Raw genomic sequence first — 25546 nt, 5'->3', positions numbered from 1 at the left:
GTGACTGGGGATTCTGCTGTGGGTGCTACTGCTCAATGCATTCATTGTGAGTCATTGTTTCAAAACTATAGATGTCTATATCCTGAATAGAGAAAACAATATTGATTTTGGTCAACCGGTTCTGAGAATGCAAAGAGAGCATGTACCAGAGGTGCTTGAGGTCAAAGCTTGTGTAATGTTAATAAAAGAGGATATTTGGACAGGACAAAAGGTAGAGACTTTATATTTGCCATAGCTTAGTTTTCACCCAATGAAAACAGCATTATCATTGTTATCAAATCAAACTTTTAAATTATCATTTAAAAGTAATTGCAATTGGTGACTCAATTGTAAAAAACTGCTAATTTCTGTTCTGTTTTGGTTAGGATGTTGTGCTACTATAATTCTGAAACATGTTTTTCTGAGTAAGCGTATAATATATGACTAACAAGGTAAAAAATAAAGACAAATTTTAATTCATGTTGTCTTTCATCATTTATTTAGCCAATGGGGTAACTGGCAGGCTAGGTCATTCAACCCCAATATACAACAGATCCTCACCTCCCATACAAAAGTCTACCTAGAGCCGACGCAATCAGCAGTTACCTTCAGACCAGAACTACATTGTCACGACCAGGTCCTGATATTGTGAGAGTACAGATAATCTATACCAACACCAAAGATGATGTAATTAACACTTATAGCAGGCAAGCAGTGTTGGAAGATGGCAGTCACCATAAAGAAACAAATTCAAATTCATTTAGCTAACCAGCTAACCTGGCTGGTTGGCTAGCTGGCTAGACGGCAGCATCAAATTGAGTCCTTCAGCATCTAGTGATGAGCTGTCATCCCATATTTTGTCTTTATTGGCACACACACATTCATATAAAGTTCAAGCTAAAACAAAGCTTAGTTTATATACGGTCACAGAGAAGACACAAACTGACCGACTGGCATGCTGTGTATCTTTAGGCTTCAGTCAACACAGAGCTAGCTCATCCGCTGATCACATTCTTCTGATAGCAGCCGCTCACACCAAGCACACACAAGTGCGCACACACACACACATACACACACACACACCAAACTGTCCAGTGACCCTGTTTATGCAAACCGTAACTAGGTTCCCTTTGAGAGCAGAGAAACCAAGAGTTAAAAGAGAGAGAGATAGAGATAGAGAGAGAGAGCGAGAGAGAGCGACCGAGAGGGAGAGGGGGAGGGAGAGAGAGAGAGAAAGATGGAGTCCAACAGAAAGATATACAAACAGAGAGATAGAGAAAGAAAGTGGGTTTTCTATTCAAAATGTTGACTCACTGTTGCAAAACTGGACCTACCGGTTGTATAAGCTGTAAAATGGCCCACATAGAAACATTCAAAGCAGAGACCTCCACTTGGGTGAATATATAAACATACACAACCCCCAAACAGGATAACCACTCATTAGCACAGCCTCATCTGCCATGTTGGCATACAGACAGATGGATATAAAAGCAGGTAGACAGACAACAGAACAACTTCATATATTTTTGTTTGCTTATCAGTGTGTTTATACCTGTCAATGTAAAGCATTGTTACGTATTCTGCTCTCTGTATTACTCCAACTCGGTCTATACTACCTGTTGGGCATGAATGCCGAATACTCCATTATGTAACCTTAAGCACATCCCACCGTCATTCCTTTTTGTAATATACTGTATCTTTGTTCAACTGCACATCATTATTTCAGTGTGTGTGTGTGTGTGTGTGTGTGTGTGTGTGTGTGTGTGTGTGTGTGTGTGTGTGGGAGTGTGAGCGTGTGTGTGTGTGTGTGTGTGTGTGTGTATGTGTGTGTGTGTGTGTGTGTGTGTGTGTGTGTGTGTGTGTGGGAGTGTGAGTGTGCATTTGTGTGAGAGTGCATGGGTCTGTAATGTGAGTGTGTGTATATGTGTGTGTGTGTGTGTGTGTGTGTGTGTGTGTGTGTGTGTGTGTGGGAGTGTGAGTGTGCATTTGTGTGAGAGTGCATGGGTCTGTAATGTGAGTGTGTGTATGTTTGCACGTCAGTGTGTCTGTTACCGTGTCTTATGGATAAACACTCCAAGGTAAACAGAAACAATTAGCTACCAAACCGGATCATTATGATAGCCTCACCTCCCCTGTGATTGGCTGCTTGGAGTGTTAGTCATAGAAGTGCCCCTTATCTCCGGTGAACTTTGACCTTTCCAACTGTGCCCCCTCCCCCTTACTCGCTCTCCCTCTCTTCTTTCTATCTGCACTGCACTCATCATCCCTCTCCCTCCATCCATTTCATTCATTTTTCTTACCTTGTGTGTCCCTGTCTCCCTCCTTCATCTTTTCTTCTCGCTGTCCTCCATCCACCATCTTTGTTCTGACCTCCTTCCATTCCTCTCTGATCTCAAAGTGGTTTCACACCGTCTCTTTGAACTAATGTGGACAAAGAAAGATGTAGCATGTGTGTTTGTGTGTGTGTGTGTGTGTGTGTGTGTGTGTGTGTGTGTGTGTGTGTGTGTGTGTGTGTGTGTGTATGTGTTTGTATGTGTGTGTGTGTGTGTGTGTGTGTGTGTGTGTGTGTGTGTGTGTGTGTGTGTGTGTTTGTATGAGTGTGTGTGTGTGTGTGTGTGTGTGTGTGTCTTTGTGATTGATTATCATGTGAATGGAAGCAGTGAAGAAGTAGCAACAACAAGCTGTTTAGCATTGTGTTGATTCTATCAACCTTCCACTAAGGTTCAAAGGGTTAGCTGAAAAGTAGCCACTTATTGTTTGCAATAAATTTGATTGCAATAAATTTATTTGATGCACAAAATTTTCCCCCCTAATAAATAAATTGCCAAATAGATTATGCTACACAGAACCTACAAAATAATATAGAAAGGATTGACAGCCCAAACAAAACTATTCTCATAGTCTTAAACAACAATTATTCGTACAAGGATGACTTAGTGAATTTGAGTATTCACACTGATCCCTGCAATGCATTTGGAGTTCATTTAGTTTTTTTAATACTACAAGCAAGCAAAGATGCAGACCCTATTGGTTCACAGCGCCGCAGAAGGTATGACTGACCGTAAGCTGGGGTTGAACAGGCCTGTTAATGATTAGCCAGCAGACCTTGACCCATCCTCCTGTGGCGGCACTGAACAAGGTACATAGCTAGGCTACAACCCACCTGTCAGTCTCCCTTAGCTTCCAGAGTTAGCCACCAACAAATCTATCGGTATAGCTCATGCTAGCATGTTTTCTAGTCGCCAACATTGAGAACATTGAGAACATTGAAAAAGTTATGTACATGTAACCAAAAAATGCAGGAGTAACAAATTAAAGCAGAAGTAAATGTGTATTTACTGATGTCATAAACTTTTATATTTAGAAATACAAATGTCTTTCTTGTGAAATGTGCATTTTGCCTGTTTTAGGTAGTACCTAGTTGTACCTGGACTATGCACCTGCTATACACACGATTGCTGCATATAATTAAGGCCCAACCTTGATTTGTTTTTGTCGGTTTGTACTGCTTTGTGGTGATATTAAGCAAAGGCTGACTATACATGGGTTTTACCAATATGGTTTTGTATTAATGTCATATCTTAGCCTACATTTTATTACGAAGGAATGAATTAGACAACCTTGAGTTCCAAAAATGGAGGTATCAATGAGAAGCCAAGTTTGAACTCTTTGAACTTAAGGCCGCCATGTCATGTCACATGTGACTGTGGATTCAGGTTGTTCTTAGTATATGTTGGGGGGGTTATGAGGATATTAGTTTAAGGATTTACATTCAGGTTGGGACAGCAGTTGAATTAGTATTTTCTGTATTGGTATTAGTCTGAAACTCACAGTGCTTCCCCAGTGCCCTATGACAATATAAAACCATATAGTGCTTGTTATGGCATAGATTGTTTGGGGAAAGTAACATGAATATAAAGCATGTGCATGTAGTCAGATTATCTAGACTTATTATAACATCTGATCCTGTGTATTAATGACATTTATATGATGACTGTAACCGTTTATTCACAACAAAAGTTTTCCCATTTAAATGTGTACATTTGACCAAATAAGCCTTAGATTGATGATATTATTCACTGTAGTTGACTTAACATACATCACCAGTCCAGCAACAGCCTAAATATTTACAACTGTCAAAGTGATGGAGGTGGTGTAGATATGTATGTACGTATCTATTTATTTCCATCTTCTTTAAATACAACATGCCAAGAAGAATGAGTGATTTAGAGCGGGAGGATTAGTACACAAATTATGCTAGCAGCTGTGTGCTAGGTTTTGCAGCTGTTTGTTAGCCAGAGCAGAATGATGAGATCATTTTGCTTGCCATGCACAAAGCATGGCAGCATGGACCAGTTAACATGATTGCACTACAGTGAATTAAAGGTGTAATTTGTAACACATTTACTGTACTTAATCAAAAAAATGTGTTGATATGTCATCAGAGATTATGGAAACATGCTAATCTGACATCAGCCAACAATGCTACTGCCAGCATGCTCTTCTTTGAATTGGCTTGTGTGTTATGATCCACTATTATCTGGGTACCTCGGGTTGCCAGATATGAAACATATTGGCACACAAACACAGCGTGCTTCAGCCATGGAAGCAAGCAATCAAACAGGATGAACTGAAATATTTCTAGATTCTAACAAACCTTAAATGCCTCATTCTCTTTTTTTCTTCTCTCATACCCAAAAATCTCCATGATCAGTGCCCTTTTATAACTAGGGTACCTCTTGGAGTTGTACTTGAAAGATAGAGACAGTTTAGAGCCGAGAAGGATTTCAAGATAGATGCCACACAAGCTTGTATACAATTTGCAAAGAATAAATATAATGCAAACGTATACATTCACTGATCAAGTCGTTGTCCTAATCCTCATCATTGTCATAATAGAATACTTCCAAAATATAATGTTGAGCTCGGCTTGTCTTGCGTTCGTGTTCATTCAGTGTCTCCAACCTGGCAACCCGTGGGAGCTCTGAGTCTGGGTAGGAGTTGGCGGAGACAGCTCTCTCCAATTTTGTGAATTAGGACTGCAGTATACTTATTTAAATGTTTATTGTCAGTTAACATTACAATAACTGATCTATTTAAATTGTCAAAATGTAATATTCATAAAAAATATACATATTATTAGCGTTTAGTTGTATTGAAAGGGTCAATAACATGAGTGTCTGAAAGAGCTTTGTGAAAAGAACATCTGTTTCATGTTGTCTTAAAGGAATCATGTGTATTCTCAAAATGTAATGTTGGTCATGCATGATTCTATCGACAGTATGTACTGTATCACCTGAATGTACGTTCTGCACTTTAAATCATGTCCATCCTTTTGTGTTTCAGTGAGCACCCCTAATTTCCCTGATTTACATATTGCTGTCAATCACACCCAATGGAATCCAATCAGAAAGCAGGGGACGACCTGGCCGGGACCCAGAAGGAGGTGGCCCTCAGGGCCCTGATACAACGCACAGGATATCAGCTGCTCCAGGTGAGTGTGCGTGCGTGCACGTGCGTGCGTGTGTGTGTGTGTGTGTGTGTGTGCTGTTTGTGTGTGTGTGTGTGTGTGTGTGTGTGCGTGTGTGTGTGTGTGTGTGTGCGTGTGTGTGCACAAGCATGTATTAAAATACATACATACATACATGCATAATGTACTTTTCAGGTACTAATGGGGGTTAAGGAAAACCGCTAACAATCTAATCAAACACAGCGCTATTGAAAAATGCTTGACTATATAACAGCCTCAAAGGTTACAAAACAGCGTTATCTGTGCACTAGAGTTCATTGCAACCGCTCTGCAGTATCAGCCCCATGTTATTATTGAGCACAAGCCTGTCTTTGGATAATGATTACCCACATATTCTTAAGACAATATCACTATGGGGACCCCTTTTAAGAACATAGCCTGTGGGTCAAAGTAGAACAAAACCAAGAAATAGGTTTAGATAGGATATGGAGCCGTCTCTTCTATTCTATTGCTTTTAACTTACTATATCAATCACTTTTAAATTTGTTTTCATGCACTGAAGCTTAAGCAACAAAAAAAAGTAATTTAGTATAGTGGCATTAACGTCAGCATATGTTGTGCTATTTTTCGTATTATTCTAGTATGCATTGACTTTTCCCAGCAACAAGTATGGGAAACGTGGTAGTATACTGTAAATAACAATAAATATAAATTATAGAATGATGCATTACAAGCAAGGAGTGGGCCTCATGTTGTTGAACTTTCCTTTCTGCAAAGTTCTTGCTCAGTGATGTGTGTGTGTGTGTGTGTGTGTGTGTGTGTGTTCGTTTGTGTGTTTGCGCCACCATGTGGGCAATGTGCACCAACGCAGTAGAAATATGACCAATCCTTTTCTGCTCATCATACCCATCCTCCAATCTCCACTTCATCTCCCTCTATGTGGCCCTCTATCAAACCAGTTGTCGCTCTCTCTGTATATCACTGTATGTGGGTGTGTGTGTGTGTGTGTGTGTGTGGGTGTGTGTGTGGGTGTGTGTGTGCGTGTGTGTGTGTGTGTGTGTGTGTGTGTGCATGCACGGGTGTGTCAGTTGAGGGCCTGAAACATACACTCTGTGTCTCAATCATATAATGTTAAAGTTTGTTGTATAGTTAGTCTGTTATATAATCTTGCTGATCTATGAAACATAAGAATTTGAAATGGCATACATTCTATCAGATGCCCTCCTGTTTCCACGTTTCAGTCAGAATGCCTGTATTTTTTATTATATATGTATTTATTACACAGCTTCGCTGAATACTCTGATTGATTCTGATTGATGGTCAATTACGGTCAATTCAGCCGTCTGCTATTTCTAAATGACAGACCACTGCTATGAACAACAGACTGTTGCTATGGACACAACTTCCAACTGTAGACTCTAACTGTAAACGTTTATCAGCAAAAGCAATAAAATCATTCTAGAATTTTTAGATTTTGTTTCAAGTGATTGAGTGTGTGTATGTGTGTGTGATTGCGCGTGTGTGTGTGTGTGTGTGTGTCTGTGTGTGTGTGTGTGTGTGTCGCGTAATAAGCAATATCTTGCGTCAGGGTCTTGCATCACCATTGCCTCTCCTGACTGAGACGTTTGTGTATCCTCCCACACAGGAGAACGGCCAGCGGAGGTTTGGAGGGCCCCCACCGGGCTGGGAGGGGCCCCCACCAGAGAGGGGCAGTGAGATCTTCGTTGGGAAGCTACCCAGAGACCTGTTTGAGGACGAACTGGTGCCTCTCTGTGAGAAGGTGAGCAGGAGCATGAGCAACACACAGACAAACACATGAAGGCAGTGTTTACTATACGGACTATCTCTTACCTAAGTCTACCGATTAATGCATACTTTATAGGCTTATAGCTCAGCCTTTATCTGCATGAACTTGCAAGGTTATCAACAAAATTTTATCTAAGTTATCTAGGGATTGTTCACCGTATCTTTTTTTACATCCTGTCTCTGTAAATGTTTATCATAAATATCTCTCTCTCTCTCTCTCTCCCTCCTCCTCCCTCTCCTTTCTCAGTTTGGTAAGGTGTATGAGGTGAGGATGATGATGGACTTCAATGGAAACAACAGGGGCTATGCCTTCGTCACCTTCAACACCAAACAGGAGGCCAAGACGGCCATGAAGCAGCTCAACAACTATGAGATCAGGTTCGTTGTTGTCATGACGTCGACGCCCCAGCCAATTGCACCTTACTTTTACACACCAACACTCCATTTAGAAGTACTCTATGTTCAAGGCTGTTAAATTAGGTCAAAATGTTGAATTAATATTATGGATGGGTGCACTAATCAACCCGTGACTTAGGGTTGCTACTGCCTGTGGTCAGAGCCTGCATGTTATTCACTTTCTCATTCAACCCTCTGTCAGTCTTCACTGTCTTATTAGAACATAAAAATCATAAATGGAGAAATGATGTTGCGGATGTCTGGATGTCCAATATCTGTGATGTCTCAAATTCTAGATCTAGATATTCACGCTATGAGTCCGTTTTGAAGAAACGTCCCGTTCAACCTTTTTAAGACCTTTTAAGATTCCCTGTCTGTCTTCTTTTAAGGCAATTCCCCTGTCTGTCTTTACTGTCCTGTCCAAAAAGACAAATCTAAACAGCTATGGAATCGATAAAAACAAAGTAAATCCATGTCTGTCTGTCGCTCATTTTAAAACTGCGCGACGTTTGAAGGAAAACACTGAAACAAACCGACACCAAAATGTCCTGAATGTCCCAAGGAACGGCCGTCTGCTGGGCGTGTGCGCCAGCGTGGACAACTGCCGTCTCTTCGTGGGCGGGATCCCCAAGACCAAGAAGCGCGAGGAGATCCTGACAGAGATGAGGAAGGTGACGGACGGCGTCATGGAGGTCATCGTCTACCCCAGCGCCGCCGACAAGACCAAGAACCGAGGCTTTGCCTTCGTGGAGTACGAGAGCCACCGGGCCGCTGCCATGGCGCGCCGTAAACTGCTGCCAGGTAGGGAACCGGAGGCGGCCATGTTGGATCTAACTGCTGCTGTACCGGAGTGAACACCTCTGCTCACAGGAGCACAACAGGTTGTTCAGGAATGCAAGTCTGACAGTGGAATAGGAGACACAGCAGAGATGTGAGACACAGCAGGGATGTGAGACACAGCAGGGATGTGAGACACAGCAGGGATGTGATGTCATTGTACCTGCCGCCAAGGAAACAAGGACGTTTCTACAATTCTAAACTGAAACGATTGATTGCCTCAGGATTTCTGAAGCAGTAATGAGCTTAAAATGTAAGCTCACATTTTTAAATACAAAAAAATATATTATATATTTTTTATCTTTAGTAAGAATGTGTGAAAAGCATTTGATCCATCAAATGAGATGAATTACTTTACACCTGAATCAAATCACAATCACAAAACCAACCTGAAAAAGCCAATGCAATTGTACGTTTTATATAAAATAGGAATCTCAGTGAGGAAGGTAAAGTGATGCTGCGTGTGTTCAAGCACGTTAGCACATTCTGCTGAGTCACTGGCCCTCATCGACTCACCTCTATTCCAGGATCATGGTCCGAATCCGGGGAGACCTTCCCATGATAAGATATGACACAGATAAGATAGTTAGTATATAACACATAGATGTGTTGTGGGTATCACCACCTTATCAACGTAAGGGGGAATATTATCAACATTGTTATCTTCAATAATGTCTGTAACTTGTTTTATTTGCATTGTTCAAAATTAAATTCAACTTAATTTGTGTAGAGTACTTCAATTCACACAGTTTGTAGCTCAATGTGCTTTATGTAAAAACTACAATAAAACAATTATTACAATAAATCTAATTAATGTGCAATAAATGGTTGTAGAAAAGTGCTCCCAGTAAAGTGGAGGAATACAGGTAATAAACAGGATGCAAGAATAATGACGAATTAAGATAACGCATTAATAAAACGCTAAAATGAGCTCTCAGTAACAGGTTTCCCATTGCTTGGTAAATGATTTGTTTAATGCTTCCTATTGAACTGTCACTATTGAACTTCCAATGAACTGTCATGTCATGTGAAATTCAGAGGAAAATTATTTGATAAAATTAAGTGTTGTTACTGGCAGCCATTTTAGCTCCACATCTACCGTGTTTTGTTTTGTTGACCTCAGTCTAGCTTGTTTCTCCCCCCCCCCCCCCCTTTTTCTGATTCTATTTTCTTCAATTGCATGCATCTATGTACGTTTCCAGAGACTAGTCTTCCTTGATTTAAGGTGACATTTCTGTCTCCTTACATTTCGTCAGGCCGCATTCAGCTGTGGGGACACGCCATTGCCGTGGACTGGGCGGAGCCAGAGGTGGAGGTGGATGAGGATACCATGGCAACCGTCAAGATTCTGTACATCAGGAACCTGATGCTGCAGACCGCAGAGGAGACCATAGAGAAGGAGTTTAACAGCATCAAGCCAGGTAGACACTTCATATACTATAGTACTCGTAGTTGTACTGATATTAACACTGGTGACAATCGCAGAGACCTGATATAGAAAGAGTTCAACAGCATCGAGCCAAGTAGACGCTTCATATACTACTACATACACTACACTACTACACTACATATATACTTAATATAGAAGTAATGCTGATAATAACACATAGTGACTATAACAGAGACATAATAACAAAAATGTTAAACAGCAGTATTGCTCAGGTAGTAATCACATAATTGTAGTACTACTACAAGTAGTCGAAGTAGCAAAAGCGATACTACCACTGGGGACATTTAAGAGTACTGACTGCTGTGGCGATAACATTCAACAGCATATAACCATGGAGTCATGTCAACTTGAGTTTTCACTCAAGTCCTGACTTCAATGAAATGCCACGCGTTAAAGTGACTGCCGAACGGTGTGATGTGATCCTGAAGAGGCTTCTGTTCCTCTGTGCTCCAGGGTCTGTGGAGCGCGTGAAGAAGATCCGAGACTACGCCTTTGTTCACTTCACCCTGCGGGAGGACGCCATCACCGCCATGAACGCCCTCAACGGGAAGGTCAGCTCCTCCGTCCGTCTCTGATCGGATGTTTGAGACTCAAATCAAAATGTAGCGATAACAGGGAAATGTATAATAACAGAAATGTAGGGATAACAGGAACCATAACTGATCCTTAAGCCTTAACAACTGACCGACAGCAACCGGTTGTTACAAATTGTGTGTATTTTCTTACGTACATCACTGTCGACGGCCAGTCAAAGTTTTTCCTACCTCCTCTGACCTTTCGTCTGTTCTGTGAGCCGTCCTCCCGTCACAACAACCCCTCCGCTCTTCCCTCCCCCCCCCCCCCCCCTCCAGCTGATCGAGGGATCCCCCATCGAGGTGACCCTGGCCAAGCCCGTGGACAAGGACAGCTACGTGCGCTACACCCGGGGCACCGGGGGGCGGGGCAGCTCGATGCACCAGGCCGACTACACCGCCTACACGGTGGGACAGGTGAGCAGGGCGGCGCCACCACCATCCACCCTCAGCAGAACGGGACAGAGGACGCTGGTTAGAGCTTTGAGCGTAGCAGCGTCTGACCATACGGTGACCTCATCTACTGCGGATGCTTTCCAACCTGTGGTACGCGTGCCGCTGGCGGTACGCAAGGGTCCTGAAGGGGATGCGTCTGATTTTATTTTATGGTTATATATTTTAATTGTGTATAAAGTGGGCGCTAGTGGGCGCGTTACTTTTTGATCAGTTACAGTATGTGTATTTATAGGGTTTTTTTTTTCACCATTTTTCATGTCAGGATGTCCGCAAGTTTAGTGGTACACCTAGAAGTCAGTGGCGATTTCTTTAAAACTGTAAGGTATGCTCGGCTTCCCCTAAAATTTAAAAAATGTAATGGTCAAAAAAATTTGCATCACAGTGCATTTGCCTGTTGAAGCTCAGCATCCATCCACTTCAATGGGGCTGCATAGAACAGCTTTTTTTTGTGCGTCGAAAGTCGACGGTCATTGGATAATGCTGCGATTATGTCCCTCCCACGGACGCTCAGCGTCTCTGGGGGTGAATGGAGGAGTGGGCTGGCCTGGACACTTGACTTCTGTTGCCGTTTGATTGACAGCGTTTTTGAACTATAAAATGTCGCCGGAGCTGTCTTTAGTCCTCAATCCCATCGCGGATTTTGCAAGCGAGTCGAAAGACAAACTGCAACCTATTTGTTGATATTTGCTTGTCAACTTTTCATCGTACATTTCATATACTTATACACACAATTCCTTGTTTCAGTTTAACATAATTCCCACCTTTCCTTGTTTGAGTTTAATATCGTTTTGGTAGTTGGCCATCACTTTGATTCAGGGAGCCTGACGTCTGAACTTCAAGTCCTGTATTCAGATCAGGACAGTCAGGACTTGCAGGGTGACAGCGGAGAGCTGTGTGATTTCTTGGTGTTCTTTAAAGACATGGAGTTGGACAGTGCAATGCCGCAGCTTTACAAACTGTTCTCATTAGTGGCAACAATTGGAGCTACATCTGCAGGTGTAGAAAGGAGCTTCTCCTGTTTAAAGCGGCTCAAGTCCTACACACGTAACACAATGGGCCAAGGCCGTTCAAGCAGCCTAGCTCTGCTGGCCATTGAGAGGACACTGGTCAAGTCACTGGAAAAGACAGCTAGGTATGACAGGGTTACATAGCATTGCCTTGAAAAGGAACAGAGAGCAGAATTTACATATAAATAAATTGACAATTTATATGATGTAGGCCAAAAATGAGCTTCCCCTCTTTGAAAGACCAGCAGCCGCCACTGCTAGAGGTCTAAGGTTGGGAACCACTGCTCTACTGGATTATCAGGATTGAGTACCGGTCTTCATGACGCGACTTTCTAACAACCCTTGTTTATTATCTATTGTAATCTAATCTTGAATCAATAGTTATTCTTCTTTTATGTTTTTTTTTATGAGGTTTTTCATAGTGAGTTATTTAATTGCGTTATGTCTGCTAAAGGTCGGTAATTCTTATTTTCTTCTTTTGTCAAATTGATTTTCACTTAAACCCACCCAACCCTGCCCTCCCTCCCTCCTTCCCTCCCCTGTCCTCCTCCCTCCCTCCCGCAGGTGTACGACCCGACCGCGGCCTACCTGGGTGCGCCCGTGTTCTACGCCCCCCCGGCGTACGCGACCGTGCCCAGTCAGTTCCGCTTCCCGCCCTCCAAGGCCCACATCGGGGGGCGGGGCCTGATCCGACCGCCGTCCGTCAGAGGTGAGCAGAGACCCCAGGGCTCACTGTTTAGTTTTAGTTTTGTATATATTTTTATTATTAGTTATTGAATACTTGATATTTGATATGTATATACGTGTGTTTTATTGTTTTAACATACTGGTGTAATTGTGAACAAATCTACCGTTTGTTGATCAGAAGCCTTGAATAGAGCCTTGAAATATGTTTTCTCGCATTGTGGTAATCACCAATCTGGTTTTCAGACCAATATTTAGAGTGGGTTTGAGGATTGATTTTGTTATTTTTGGAGTTTACACTTTGTCACTCAAAAATGAATCATGACATTTTTGAATAACAAAATTCACATTAATAACAGGGTTTATTTGTGTGCACTCCATAATGTTAAATTAGATACCTGATTGACTGAATGTACTTTACTATCTGTTCATGCAATACCCGCTCTCTGCGCCTGCATATTACAGTCTACAGAGACTTAATCGAAAACACAAATAAGAAAATGAATGTTTCAGTATTACTTTCAATCCATTTAAATTTCAAATCTCATAGAAACTTTCTTTGATAAGATCAAACCAATGATCCAAGGTCCACACCATCTTTGCTTCAAATTCAGAACCTGTGGTTGGATCAATGAAATTCACCTATTTCATCAAGTTTTTGATAATGGCAAATCAAGTCCAAAGTGCTCAATCAATGAAAAACAAATGAGAAAAAACTTTGTGATCGTTACAATTGACCTCTCAGCCAACAGAAACGTTTGGGGAAGACTCCCAGGATTTGACTGTACTGTGCTGGCTCAGCAGAAATCATACAGGCGACATGGTTGTATCCATGACCTCACTGAGCCTCGCTCCATGGACTAGCTGATTCATAATATCTTAGTTGATTGGAAGGGTCCAAACACCAAACATTTGAGTAGAAGTCTGACGCATTTAAATTAAATTGCGTTCAGATCAGATTATACAGTATTATGCATGATTAGACTAGATTAGATGTATTTTTGAATAGATTAGACTATATTATATAGACTAGATAACATTATATAAAACAAGATTAGACTCAATTGTAAACTAGATGAGACTAGATAAGATTAGATACAAACGTATCAATGAACCATCGAAGCAGTCTCTGAATCTGGCTACAACCATGTCCGCACCTCAGGCTAATTTGTTTTTGCTTTCCTCCGACGTTGATTTCCTGTGATTTGATTGATTTCACTGCCCTCTTGGTTTTCCTGTAGAAATTTACATGACTGTACCTGTAGGGGCTGCTGGGGTGCGGGGTCTTGGGGGGCGGGGCTACCTGGCCTACGCCGCCACGGGGGGCGTGGGCGGCGTGGGGCGCATGGCGGCGCCCGGCGGGGGCCTGGGCGTGGCCTACGGGCTGAAGGCGGAGAAGCGGGCCGAGGACAAGCTGTACGACCTGCTGCCCGGCATGGAGCTCACCCCCTTGAACCCCTCCGCCATGGGCCTCAAGCTCCCCGAGATAAAGCACCCGCCGCAGGTGAGTGGCCACGCCCCCAGGGGAACACTGGCACCCGATTGGTCAGCGTCAGAGTCGTTGGCTCCGGGGCGATAGAGGGTAATGATGAACGATGAGCCCGGCCCGATTACACTAAACCGGGGAATCATCCACATTTTTTATGCAACCAGGAAGTTTCGTTGAAGAGACAATCCTGTTTTTTTCCATATACATACATTTGTATTTCTAAAAGCACCAATGACAGTTGCAACAAGGGGATTATTAACAGAGCCAGTATAGGCACAAGTAGATTGACGTTTAATATCAACGTGGAAAGGTCTGAACTGAACGTGAGACAATACTTCACCTTCGTCATGTGCAGTGTCGGGTTTTCACTCAACGAGACACCACAGTGTGTAGTTAAGGTATCCCCAGCGCTCCCCGTCTCCCCCCTGACGCTCTGTGTCCCCCCCCCCCCCCCCAGGTCCTGGAGGAGGTGTGTCAGAAGAACAACTGGGGCCAGCCCGTCTACCAGCTGCACTCGGCCATCAGCCCCGACCAGAGGCAGCTGTTCCTCTACAAGGTCACCATCCCGGCCCTCGCCACGCAGTACCCCAACGTGTGAGTCCGTCAGCACACACAGAGAAACTCTCTTCTTTGTTGGCCTATCGGGGGATTTCATATCAATCTCAGCAAATGTTGTTTCAATGCGATGGCCATGGTGGATCAGGTGAATCTCTCCATCTCTCTCTCTCTAATTGTATTACGGTAAATATTGTTATTGTTACAGTATACTTTTGCAGTATTTATGGATGGACAGGTGGAGGGATGATGGATGGATGATGGCTGCATTGATAGATAGACAAATGAAGGGATAGATTGATAGATGGATTGATGAACAGTACTAATTATCGTATTCTGCACAATACACATGCAGAAAAACACAATTAATTTCCTTGTATACATATGTCTCTCTCTGGTTTTCCTCTGGGTTCCCCCAGCCATCCGTTCACCCCTTCTAAGCTGTGTAGTGCTGTAGACGAGGCCAAGGTGCACGCAGCGGAGCATGCGCTGCAGACCCTGGGCCTGACAGCAGAGGGTGCTGCCGACCTCGCTGCCGCTACTGCTGCCGTAACTTCAGTGGCCTTCCCAGGTATGTGAAGGTCCGTACCCAAAACCCCACTAACTATTTCTTTAAAACCTTACCTTTTTTCTTTCTTTTTTCTTTTTTTTCATGAATAAAAATGTGTACTAACCAATGTCTTAGTGTGAATTATGTGAGTAATGGTAATAGATTTAGGAAATATATAGGCTATTACTATTTTGCAGGAGGAATCGAGTCTTGTCGTAGGCCTACCTGGACGTTTGGTAGGTTCAGGAATCGTTAGGTTCAGCATAATAATTCACACGGGTTAGCACCTTTCAACGTGAGTAATAAAGTGCTGAGCATCAGAGTCAAATGCTCTGGATCCATTGTAGTGACGGATAATAAATAATACATTGTGAGGATTCTCCCCCCTCCTCTGTCTCCAGGCTACGCCTTGGCCAGCCCCCCCACCACGGCCGCAGTGGCGTCCCAGCTGAAGCAGGCGGTGTCTCTGGGCCAGGACCTCATGGCCTACACCACCTACGAGGGATACCCCGCCTTTGCCATGGCAACCCGCCACGCTGACGGATACGGGGTGTTCTAGAAACGGAAAAGGTTTTCGGGACAGGGGGGAAGATCAAAAGGGACTTTGGTCACGCCGGATTCTGGCGCAATTCAACGTTGTGAACGTACGATGATGTAAAATGGGCTTGAATGTTAACATAAATAAAAGGAAGTGGGGAGGTTGGGGAGTTGATGGAGAAAAAGTTAGGGTTTTTAAAATGCTTTCCTTGATGTCATCTTTCTGACTGCTCGTTGGTACCAAAGATTGTTTCTTTCTGAATATTTTTAATTTAGTAATTTTTTAACTTTCCAGCCAGGGATGCAGATTATCTCATATTTACAATCGCAACCATGGTAATTTTTTTATTATTTGAATAAATTGTTCCTTGAATTAAAAATTCTGATAATTAAACAGAATTATTATATAGGTGTGTAGTGTTTCGTGGCTGTCTATAAAATGACAACTATTTTTGGGAATGGGTTCTTTTTCTATTTGTATTTTTCTAAGTGGATTTGTATTTTTTATTTTTAAAAGAAAATAAGCGTGTTTACTTTTAAACAAAGAACGGCCATCATCTTTGTCATTTTTCTATTAGTTATGGGTACATAACTAAAGTAAGAGACCATATATTAGTTAAATACATTTTTAAGAGGCTTTTGCTCTAAATCCAATTCCCTCAATAATATTTCAGTTGCATATGTGGGCCAATGTAATGTATTTGTTTTTCTTAGTTTACTTATTCTGTCTCGTGTTCCAGATGTTTTCTTTGAACAATGTGGAAGCAAATGCATGAAGAGGAAAAAGGTTCTCCCTCTTGAGATGTGGTATTGTTTCTGGTGTTTAAACAACATCCGCTGAGATACATTTTCACTTTTCTCTACCGGCATAAGTAGAGACTTATGTAAGAACTGAAGTATTAGGTTTTCCCAAGGCATTTAGCAAGAGCTTTGTTGGTAATGCTTTATGCCTTAATGGGATTGTCTGTGGTTTAATAATGTTTGAATATTTACCCATTCTTGTATTGTATGACTTTTTCCATTCCATTCTTGAAGTCCTGATGTTAACTGACAGGTGTCGCCCACTAGCCAGAGAAATGTATGTCCCAACTCTGTCTCTAGATTTGTACAATTTGAAATGTAACGACGCCATACCAGGCGTCCTAACAACAGAGAGCTGTTCCATAGCCTTCATAGCCATAGTTTTCTCCTATGTTGAAATGTGAAAATATGGTTTGCATGTAAATGCTTCAAAAAGAGACAACTCGTTGCTGTTTGAAGTAACGAGTTGTACCACTGTAAAGGTATGTTCCTCATGACATTGTTGATGTTAGGTCAGTCTTCCACCAATACCTTCTTATAAGAAAAAGAAAACCTCCCCTTCTATTCATGAATTAACAAGTAGTCTGCTAGTTCCGGTCTGTGAACACTTGTGTCTATTTGTGGGAGACAGAAGATTTGAGATGAGGGTCTCTGTATTCCACCTAATGCTAATTACATTACCACCTTCATGTGACCTTGGGTCACATGACGTTTGTACATTGCGTTTTATACACATTGATATAACAAGAATATAACATTTATCCCTTTTGATTGTACAAACAGTACAAACTGTTTGCTTTCGTGATAGTCATAAGCACCTTTGTTTGGTTTGCAAGACTAGTTAAGTGAACTTTCAATTAACTCATTATGCCCGAGCTTACAGGCAAAGCACACTGATTGGTGCCATCATGTTAGACAGAAGCAATCAATCCCAGATCATCAGTTAGTAACTTTATACGTCTCAGGTCGGCTGTGGGTGTTTCTTTCCAAACACTGGCGCATGAACGACACATTCTAAACTTTGAACTAGCCAAAGCAGTGACAGTATTAAAAGTGTGTGTAGCACTTAGAACTTATTTTTATACCAGATTTTCTTTCTTTTTTTTTTTTTTTGGCGTTTTTGAGTATATTTAAAAATAAATTCTCTTTGCTCTAATAATTTGACTGGAGACATATAGCTTGAGGTTTGGCTGATTAATGAATTGGTTTTGATGGTGATTTGTAATTGAGAAGCCAAAGTGTACGGTAGTATAATGGCTGTATTCAAAGAAAACTGCTGATTCTAATGCCTTGATCGATGATCGCCCCAATATAATGAATAAAACAACATTTGGAAAAATTATTGATTGTATGGTTTTTAATGACAGTATTTTGAAACTCAAACAAATGTAGTTGTATAATAATTATTATATAAACAAATTTGTACATACAAGCAAGTACAATTGCTCAACTGAACCAAAATTAATATGGAATGAAAGATCAGGACAGAACAACATACTGACAGATAATCAGGATTATTTACATAATGAGAGTCACTTTACTGATACTGATACCATACAGTTAATCCACTGACAATCTGTTGGCCATTCATTCTTTGCCAAATGATTATATTACAAAAGGTTTAGAAATGAAGGACTGCATTTCCATCCCCATACATCACGTATTAGCGCTTCAGTAGTAATATGTGTGTGAGACGGCGAAGACGTCGGAGCTGCCCTGGTAGGCTGTGATGACGGGTCGGAAGCCAACCATCTGCTTATAGTGTCCGAAGTGCTGGATCCTGTAGGAGCCCTGCTGGGCCGAGGCTGGGATGTGCCACTCCACTGTGGCGTTGCTCTCCCGGTTAGAACCCTTCACCCAGTGGAACCTGGAGGGGAGGGGAGGGGAGGGGAGAGGAAAGGGGAGGGGAGAGGGGAGGGAAGGGGGGGGGGGAGGAGATGAAGGGAGAGGGGAGGGGAGGAGAAGGGAGGAGAGGAGGGGAGAGGGGAGGGGAGGAGAAGAGAGGAAAGGAGGGGAGAGGGGAGGGGAGAGGGGAGGAGAGGAGATGAGGGGAGGGGGGGTAAGGAGAGGGGAGGAGATGAGGGGAGAGGGGGGGTGAGGAGAGGAGAGGTGAGGTGAAGTGAGGAGTGGAGTGGAGAGGAGATAAGAGGGGAGGTGAGGTAAGGAGAGGAAAGAAGGTGAGCGGAGAAGAGGAGGGGAGGAGAGGAGAGGATAGAGAGGTAGTTGCGGGAGGAGCAGAGACGTGAGGGGAGGTGGGGTAAGCAGAATGAAAGAGGAGCAGAGAGGCGGAGTGGTAGGTGAGTGGAGCGACAGGTGAGGAGAAAAGAGCCCACGAGTAACCACAAGACTACAACCAGGATCGAAACGCACAGCTCACCTGGTTTCCCATGATGCATCAGTGTGGACCACTTCCCAGCTTGAGGAAGTGTTCTGGAACAGCTCCACGGTGACAAAGGTCTTGTCTCTCTGGAACAGGCAGAGGCAGACGAGTGAGAGAGCAGACAAGACATGAAGAGGATGAAGATGTGGAGGAGATGAATGGAATACTGAATGAATGAAGGATTTATTGACTTACTATGTCACCAGAATGCCTGGGGTTTCCTGCTACAAATGTGACAGAGACCACGTCACCCTGTGAACACACGGAGACACCGACACACAGACACACACAGACACACACACACAAACACAATGACGAAACATGAATTGTAAAAACAATCTGCAGATTGAGTGTATGTATGGGTGTTTGTGTGTGTGCATGTGTGCCTGCCTGTGTGTGTGTGTGTGTGTGTGTGTGTGTGTGTGTGTGTGTGTGTGTGTGTGTTTATTTGTGTGTGTGTGTGTGTGTGTGCGTGTGTGTGTGTGTGTGTGCGTGTGCGTGCGTACGCATGCATACATGGTTGTGTGTGTCCTTACCACTCTATAAACAGGCAGCACTTGCTCCAGCACTTGTCCAAAGCTGCTGTTGACTGGCTTCTTGTCTACAGGCGCGGCGGACAGCAAGTTGGGCAGGTTTAGGAAGTACGGAGGCTCGGGACCACTCTCCAGCTCCGACTCAGTACCCTGCCAACACATCAACCGACAAAGAAGAAACCATACACAGGACAGAAGATAAAATAAACAGACGGGCGGACGCAAAGACAGACAGACAGACAGACAGACGGACAGCTCACCTGTGCGATGGCCCTGGCCAGGTGTGTGTATTTCTGCAGGTATGCACCCAGTGTGTGCGGGCCGTAGATGGTTGACGCCCCTTCATACCTCTGGATCTGAGTAGGGACACAGTCACTAGGGGGCCGTCATGACACTTCTTTCCCCCTCTTATCTCTGAAGACAAACACACACACACACACACACACACACACACACACATACCTGGTACTCTTCGTACGTTGTGATGTAGTGTGTGTAGGTGTTACTCAGGCCTGCGATGACCACTGTTGTGTCTTCAAAGGAACTTCCTGAATCCAGCTCCTAACACACACACACACACACACAAAAACACATATAGTAGTTGGTTAATTAGTTAGTTGTAGTTAGTGTGTTTGCGTGCGTGTGTGTGTTTGCGTGTGTTGGTGTGCACGTGTATGCGCGTGTGTGTGTGCGCGTGTGTGTGTGTATGTCACCTCTTTGACGGCCTCTCGTATTCTTCTCCCTGCCATGGTTCTGTTGAGAACACAGCGAACATGCATGAACCCTATCAGTGTCGCTAGCGGTAGCCTACCCGCTGAGCCTCATTCGTGTAGCCTGAATCATGATGTCACGCTCTTACGTCATCTCTCCCGGCACGGCAACCACGGCAAAAGAGCCGATGGTGATGATCTGCACGTCCACTATCTCAGGATGCCAGGGAACGGGCCAGGACATCTGCAGACAGGAAGTCATGAGGCAGTCATTACATCGTCAGCCCAGACAGGAAGTCATGAGGCAGTCATTACACCGTCGTGTTCATTTGGTGTTTTGCAGGCACCCGTGTTCTGTGCCGACCTCTCCAGTGCTGAACAAGATGGGTTTGGGTCGGTGGCATTCCTGCGTCTCATTGGACGGTGGTCCCACCAGGGCGTTCCTTATACCATCCCAGAAGGGGTCGCCTTCCACCGCCCCTACACACACACACACACACACACACACACAGACACACACATATACATCCACACACACACACACACACACACATGCACATGCTCACACACACACACACACAAACACACACACACATGCACACGCGCACACGCGCACACACACACACACAGACACACACACACACACACAGACACATGCGCACACACACACACACACACACACACACACACACACACACACACACACACACAGAGGCAGACGCACCAACAAACATACAAAGCATTGCTGTCATCATTTTTATCGTCATCATCATCATCATCATCATCCTCCTCCTCCTCCTCCTCCTCCTCCTCCTCCTCCTCATAGTGTTGGGTTCCATCCTGACCCTGGGTGAAGTTCAGGTCTCCCCCTCCGTCTGTGGTCCCTGCAGCGAAGCTGTGGCCCAGCGCAGGTTTACAGGTCCTGGCCTAGCATTCATACATGCAGCCACACACACACACACACACACACACACACACACACACACACATCCAGTGTTTGTTTTACTATCAAGGAACGGCTTTTTATCACATTGGCCTCCAGTGTATTCAGATATGGGTTGTTAAGGAGAGGGCAAAGATTAGGCATCTGCTCAAGGATGATAGGGTAGTGTACACACACATGCACACACGCAGGCACTAACAAACATACACACACACACACCCACAGGTACAGGCACAGGCACACACGCATATGAACGCAAATGCGTGTGTATTGTGTGAGTGAATGTGTGTGTGTGTGGGGGTGTGTGTGTGTGTGTGTGTGTGTGTGTGTGTGTGTGTGCGTGGGTTTGTGCGTGTGTGTGTGTGTGTGGGGGTTTTGTGTGCTGGCTGACCGTATGGGTTGAGTTGATCTGTACGGTGACATCAGTCATATTGACCCACTGATGAGCAGCATGCAGAAACCCTGTCACTTCCCAGTCTGCCTTACCATACAGTTCCTACAGGGGGCGGCAACAACACACTGTTTCATTTATTTTGCCAATATTATTTCTAGTGGTTCATTTTCAATTTAAATCTTATTAACAAAACAGCATTCCTCACCAGCAATGTATTTTTGCTGTCTGATGACTTCTACCACATTGAAAATGTCAATCAACAAAATGAAACATTTTCAATAATAAATAAAAAATTCTTTGCATATTTCTACTCTCTCGCACATAGAAACAGGGGCAAAATACTTCAATGGGTTAGCACACAGTTGGCTAGCATCCTTTTGAATAAATGAAATTCCACCTATATTACTTCTCATTCCTGAAGCCTGTTTTGACTTAGAGATTCCTATTAGAGAACTAGGATACCGTCTGTCTGCCATTTCACATCATCTTTAGAAGGCAGATGTGACATTTTGCCAGGCCGCATACAGGCCAGGCAGACAGACAGACAGACAGATGTAAGGGTGCAGTACAGTATTCAAAGGGCAGGCCGACAGACAGATAGACAGAAGGGCAGAAAGACAGTACTTAAAAGACAGACAGACAGTACCTTGGCCTTCTTGTAGATGTTGTGTCCGATGAGTCGGGTGCTTTCAAACATGTCCTCACCAGGGCCAGTTCCTTGACACATCTTTGTCTACACACACAGACACACATGCACACACACACACACATTTTATTTTTTTCATTTTATTTTATATGTGATGATGTGGGCTTGCGTGTGTGCGTGTGTGTGTGTGTGTGTGTGTGTGTGTGTGTGTGTGTGTGTGTGTATATGTGTGTGTGTGTGTGTGTGCTTGTGTGAGAGTGTGTGCCCACCCCTCCTATAGGACAGGAGCTGTTGAGGTAGTCGCAGGGCAGACCAGTGTTGGCACACACCGGTCCTCTGGTGTTGGGACTGACGTCGCCAAGGTTACTGGAGGCAAACCCAGCCACAAAAGGACCCTGAAGCAGACAGACAGACAGACAGACAGAGAGATGTATGCTAAATTTAAAATAACTTATGTTTGCAGGTTCCTTTTGTATGTTACTTAGATAACACTGAAGTAACAGCTGTAAAAAGTGCTGTAAAACACACACACACACACACACACACACACACACACACACATACAGAAGCATACCTTTCCAGGTAAAGATCCTCTGTTCTTGTCCTGTTCTAACAGGTAGGCGGCGTATCCCATGTTGTCGCTGGTGACCATCTGATTGGTGTAATTCATACTGACAGCATGGACAGCAAACCAGCTGACAGGAGGGGCGGGACATTCATTACTTGAATACAATTACATACGGATACAATTCTGAAAGGAGCAGCTTCATTCCCTCCTTGTTCAGAGTTTCTTTCCACAGTGGGTATCTTCTGTACCTCAGCATACCAACACCATCTCCGTCTAGATCCGTCAGCCGGAGCACCACCACCTGTTTGTCCGTATTTGTTTCATACCTGACGATAAGAAATGCAATCAATACGTTTGAGTTTTAACTGCACACATTGCATACGACATGCATGGAGTCTGTTTGGTCATCATCATTGTAATCATCAACCTTCACAGCACCATCACCACCCTCATCAGCACCATCTCCACCACCCTCACCATCACCACAATAACCACCATCATCATCATCACCACAACCATTATCATCCCCACCACCACCACCATCATCATCATCACCACCACCACCACCCCCACCACAGTCATCATCACCGCCACCACCACCACCACCACCACAGCCATCATCATCACCACCACCACCACCACCACCACCACCACTATCATCACCCCCACCACCACCACCCCCTCCAAGTCCTCCTCCAGCCCACCTGTCCCTCTCCTTCTGGGGGTTGTTGAGGTAGGACTGTGGGCTCCTGTTCAGGCTGCTGTCCTCCAGCGTTCCTTGGCTCATGTAGATCCGGCCCGGCCTGATGCTACGGTGGGCTATGTCTACGCTCTGTAGACAAACAGAGCATTGTTACTCATTCATTGTTGTTACAGTGATTTCCCGAGGATGCGCTGGGCTATGGCTATCCTCTGAAATACAAATGACACAAACACACACACACACACACAAACACACACACACACACACACCTGGACGATGCCGTCCACCAGGGCCTTGATGGAGGGCTTGACGTAGCCCTTGCTGGTGATGAATAACAAGGTGTACTGGAAGTATCCGGCCGGGCCCCCATGGGTGTGGGTCCCACTAATAACCACGTTGTCCCGGCCATACAGGGCTCCATACTTCACCTGAAGGGCCTTCAGCACCTGTAAGAGACAATATATATTATATTGTTGCAAATATATATATATATATATATTTATATATAATGACTATCAGGAGATATAAGGAGATACAGAGAGACAGTCAAACAGATAGAGACAGACATACAGAATGACAGCGGATTGGACAAAGATTAGACAAAGGTGAGACAGACAAAAAAATGAAATATATATATTTATATATATATGTTTCAGGAGATACAGTGAGATGGACAGACAGACAGGGAGACAGACGTCCAACAGAAAGTAAGACACAGTGATCAGACAGAATGCCAGAAATATTGTCCTTCCAACAGACAGCAGACAGACAGACAGACAGCAAGACAGACCTCCAGTCTCAGCCTCTGGGAGACCATCCCGATGTCGGCGGTGATGAAGACCACCCTCTTATGCCCGTCGTCCACGATGAAGGCCCTGCTGAACAGACGGGTGTGGATGCCGGCCGCCGTCTGCTGGGGAACAGCATAGCCCATCTAGCGGAGAGAGAGACATAGAGAGAGAGAGCGATAGAGAGAGACAGAGAGAGAGTAAGAGAGACATACAGATACAAAGAGAGAGAGAGCGAGAGAGAGATAGACAGAGTGAGAGAGAGAGAGAGAGAGAGAGAGAGAGAGAGAGAGAGAGAGAGAGAGAGAAAGAGAGATAGAGAGTGAAGGAGAGGGAGAGACAGGATTTTATTGCATCAGCAATCTTTTTGTTGAAACTTTCACGCCAATAAAGGTGAAACTTGAGGCAGAAAGAGCGATTGTGCGTGTACGTGTGCGTGCGTGCGTGCGTGCGTGCGTGCGTGTGTGTTTGTGTTTGTGTGTGCGTGTCACAAACAGACCAGAAGGATATCAGCAGGAGGTCCAGTACAATCGGCGCGACCCACCCCAATCAGGTAGGGGGGGTCCTGGGAGGGATAGGTTAGGTATGTGTCTTTAGAGGAGAAGAGGGAGCGGAGGGAGAGGAGAGGAGCGGAGAGGAGGAGGAGAAAATAGAGGACACCAGAACGAATGAATGCAATGTATCACAACAGTGTGATACAGCAGTGATTAGACCCTTCTGCTTTATGTAGATATTTGTATGGACACAGATATGTTTGCACATGTGTGCTTGGCTGTGTGTGTTTGCATGTGTAAACATCCTGGCGTGTATGTGTGTATGTGTGTGTGTGTGTGTGTGTGTGTGTGTGTGTGTGTGTGTGTGTGTGTGTGTGTGTGTTCTTACGATTCTTTGACTGAGTCAAGAGTACGATCAATGTCACCGTGACAGAGGCAACGAGAAGGAACAGGAGTACCTTCAACACCAGTAGACTAGAGAGACCACAACACAGTACACGACGCACATCCATGGCTCTGTGGCCCACACAACGGCACGCACACACAAACACACACACACACACACACACACACACACAGACATACACACACAAACAAAAATGTATGCTTAGACTCATATATACATGCACACACTCACATATGCATGCATATGACACATTTACACACGTACAAATACAGACATAATAAAGACGTGCACAGACACAGTAACTTACATTTAAGGTAGATATGTATTGCATTGCTTCATGCTAAATTGGTCAAAATAATGAAGTCATCAGAATAAGGCACACTAATATATTA

The 25546-nt window shown here is 44.0% G+C and overlaps 2 protein-coding genes across 6 annotated transcripts in view; one reads left to right on the top strand and one right to left on the bottom strand.

Moving 5' to 3' along the window:
* The window catches only part of a1cf (apobec1 complementation factor), an 18490-nt gene extending 559 nt beyond the window's left edge, over positions 1-17931 (top strand). The window contains exons 2-13 of one of the 5 annotated variants that reach the window (XM_084485753.1): positions 5326-5473; positions 7095-7229; positions 7503-7633; positions 8214-8452; positions 9745-9909; positions 10392-10489; positions 10790-10927; positions 12538-12682; positions 13923-14161; positions 14604-14740; positions 15121-15272; positions 15653-17931. In XM_084485753.1, the coding sequence (XP_084341879.1) occupies positions 5375-5473; positions 7095-7229; positions 7503-7633; positions 8214-8452; positions 9745-9909; positions 10392-10489; positions 10790-10927; positions 12538-12682; positions 13923-14161; positions 14604-14740; positions 15121-15272; positions 15653-15810 (1836 nt within the window). In that variant the 5' untranslated portion in view covers positions 5326-5374 and the 3' untranslated portion in view covers positions 15811-17931. Of the gene's footprint in view, positions 1-5325; positions 5474-7094; positions 7230-7502; positions 7634-8213; positions 8453-9744; positions 9910-10391; positions 10490-10789; positions 11057-12537; positions 12683-13898; positions 14162-14603; positions 14741-15120; positions 15283-15652 lie in introns of all 5 variants that reach the window. The other 4 variants (XM_084485751.1, XM_084485750.1, XM_084485749.1 and 1 more) reach the window with 4 other exon arrangements.
* Positions 17932-18090: 159 nt separating this feature from the next.
* On the bottom strand, positions 18091-25260 carry asah2 (N-acylsphingosine amidohydrolase 2; the record flags this gene model as incomplete). The annotated part of the gene is made up of 20 exons (XM_084485748.1): positions 18091-18456; positions 18967-19055; positions 19165-19221; positions 19506-19652; positions 19763-19858; positions 19965-20063; positions 20216-20255; positions 20362-20456; positions 20577-20692; positions 21058-21139; positions 21547-21651; positions 22196-22282; positions 22465-22590; positions 22770-22890; positions 23012-23089; positions 23468-23595; positions 23736-23912; positions 24257-24400; positions 24754-24845; positions 25137-25260. 20 exons carry the CDS (start codon positions 25258-25260, stop codon positions 18261-18263), a joined length of 2199 nt encoding a protein of 732 aa, XP_084341874.1. The 3' UTR covers positions 18091-18260.
* Positions 25261-25546: the final 286 nt, after the last annotated feature.

This window comes from Micromesistius poutassou (genome assembly GCF_964030765.1).
Source record: "Micromesistius poutassou genome assembly, chromosome: 21".
Lineage (NCBI taxonomy): Eukaryota > Metazoa > Chordata > Actinopteri > Gadiformes > Gadidae > Micromesistius > Micromesistius poutassou.
Note: the sequence above shows the minus strand (reverse complement) of the source record. Positions and strands in the feature narration are given on the sequence as shown.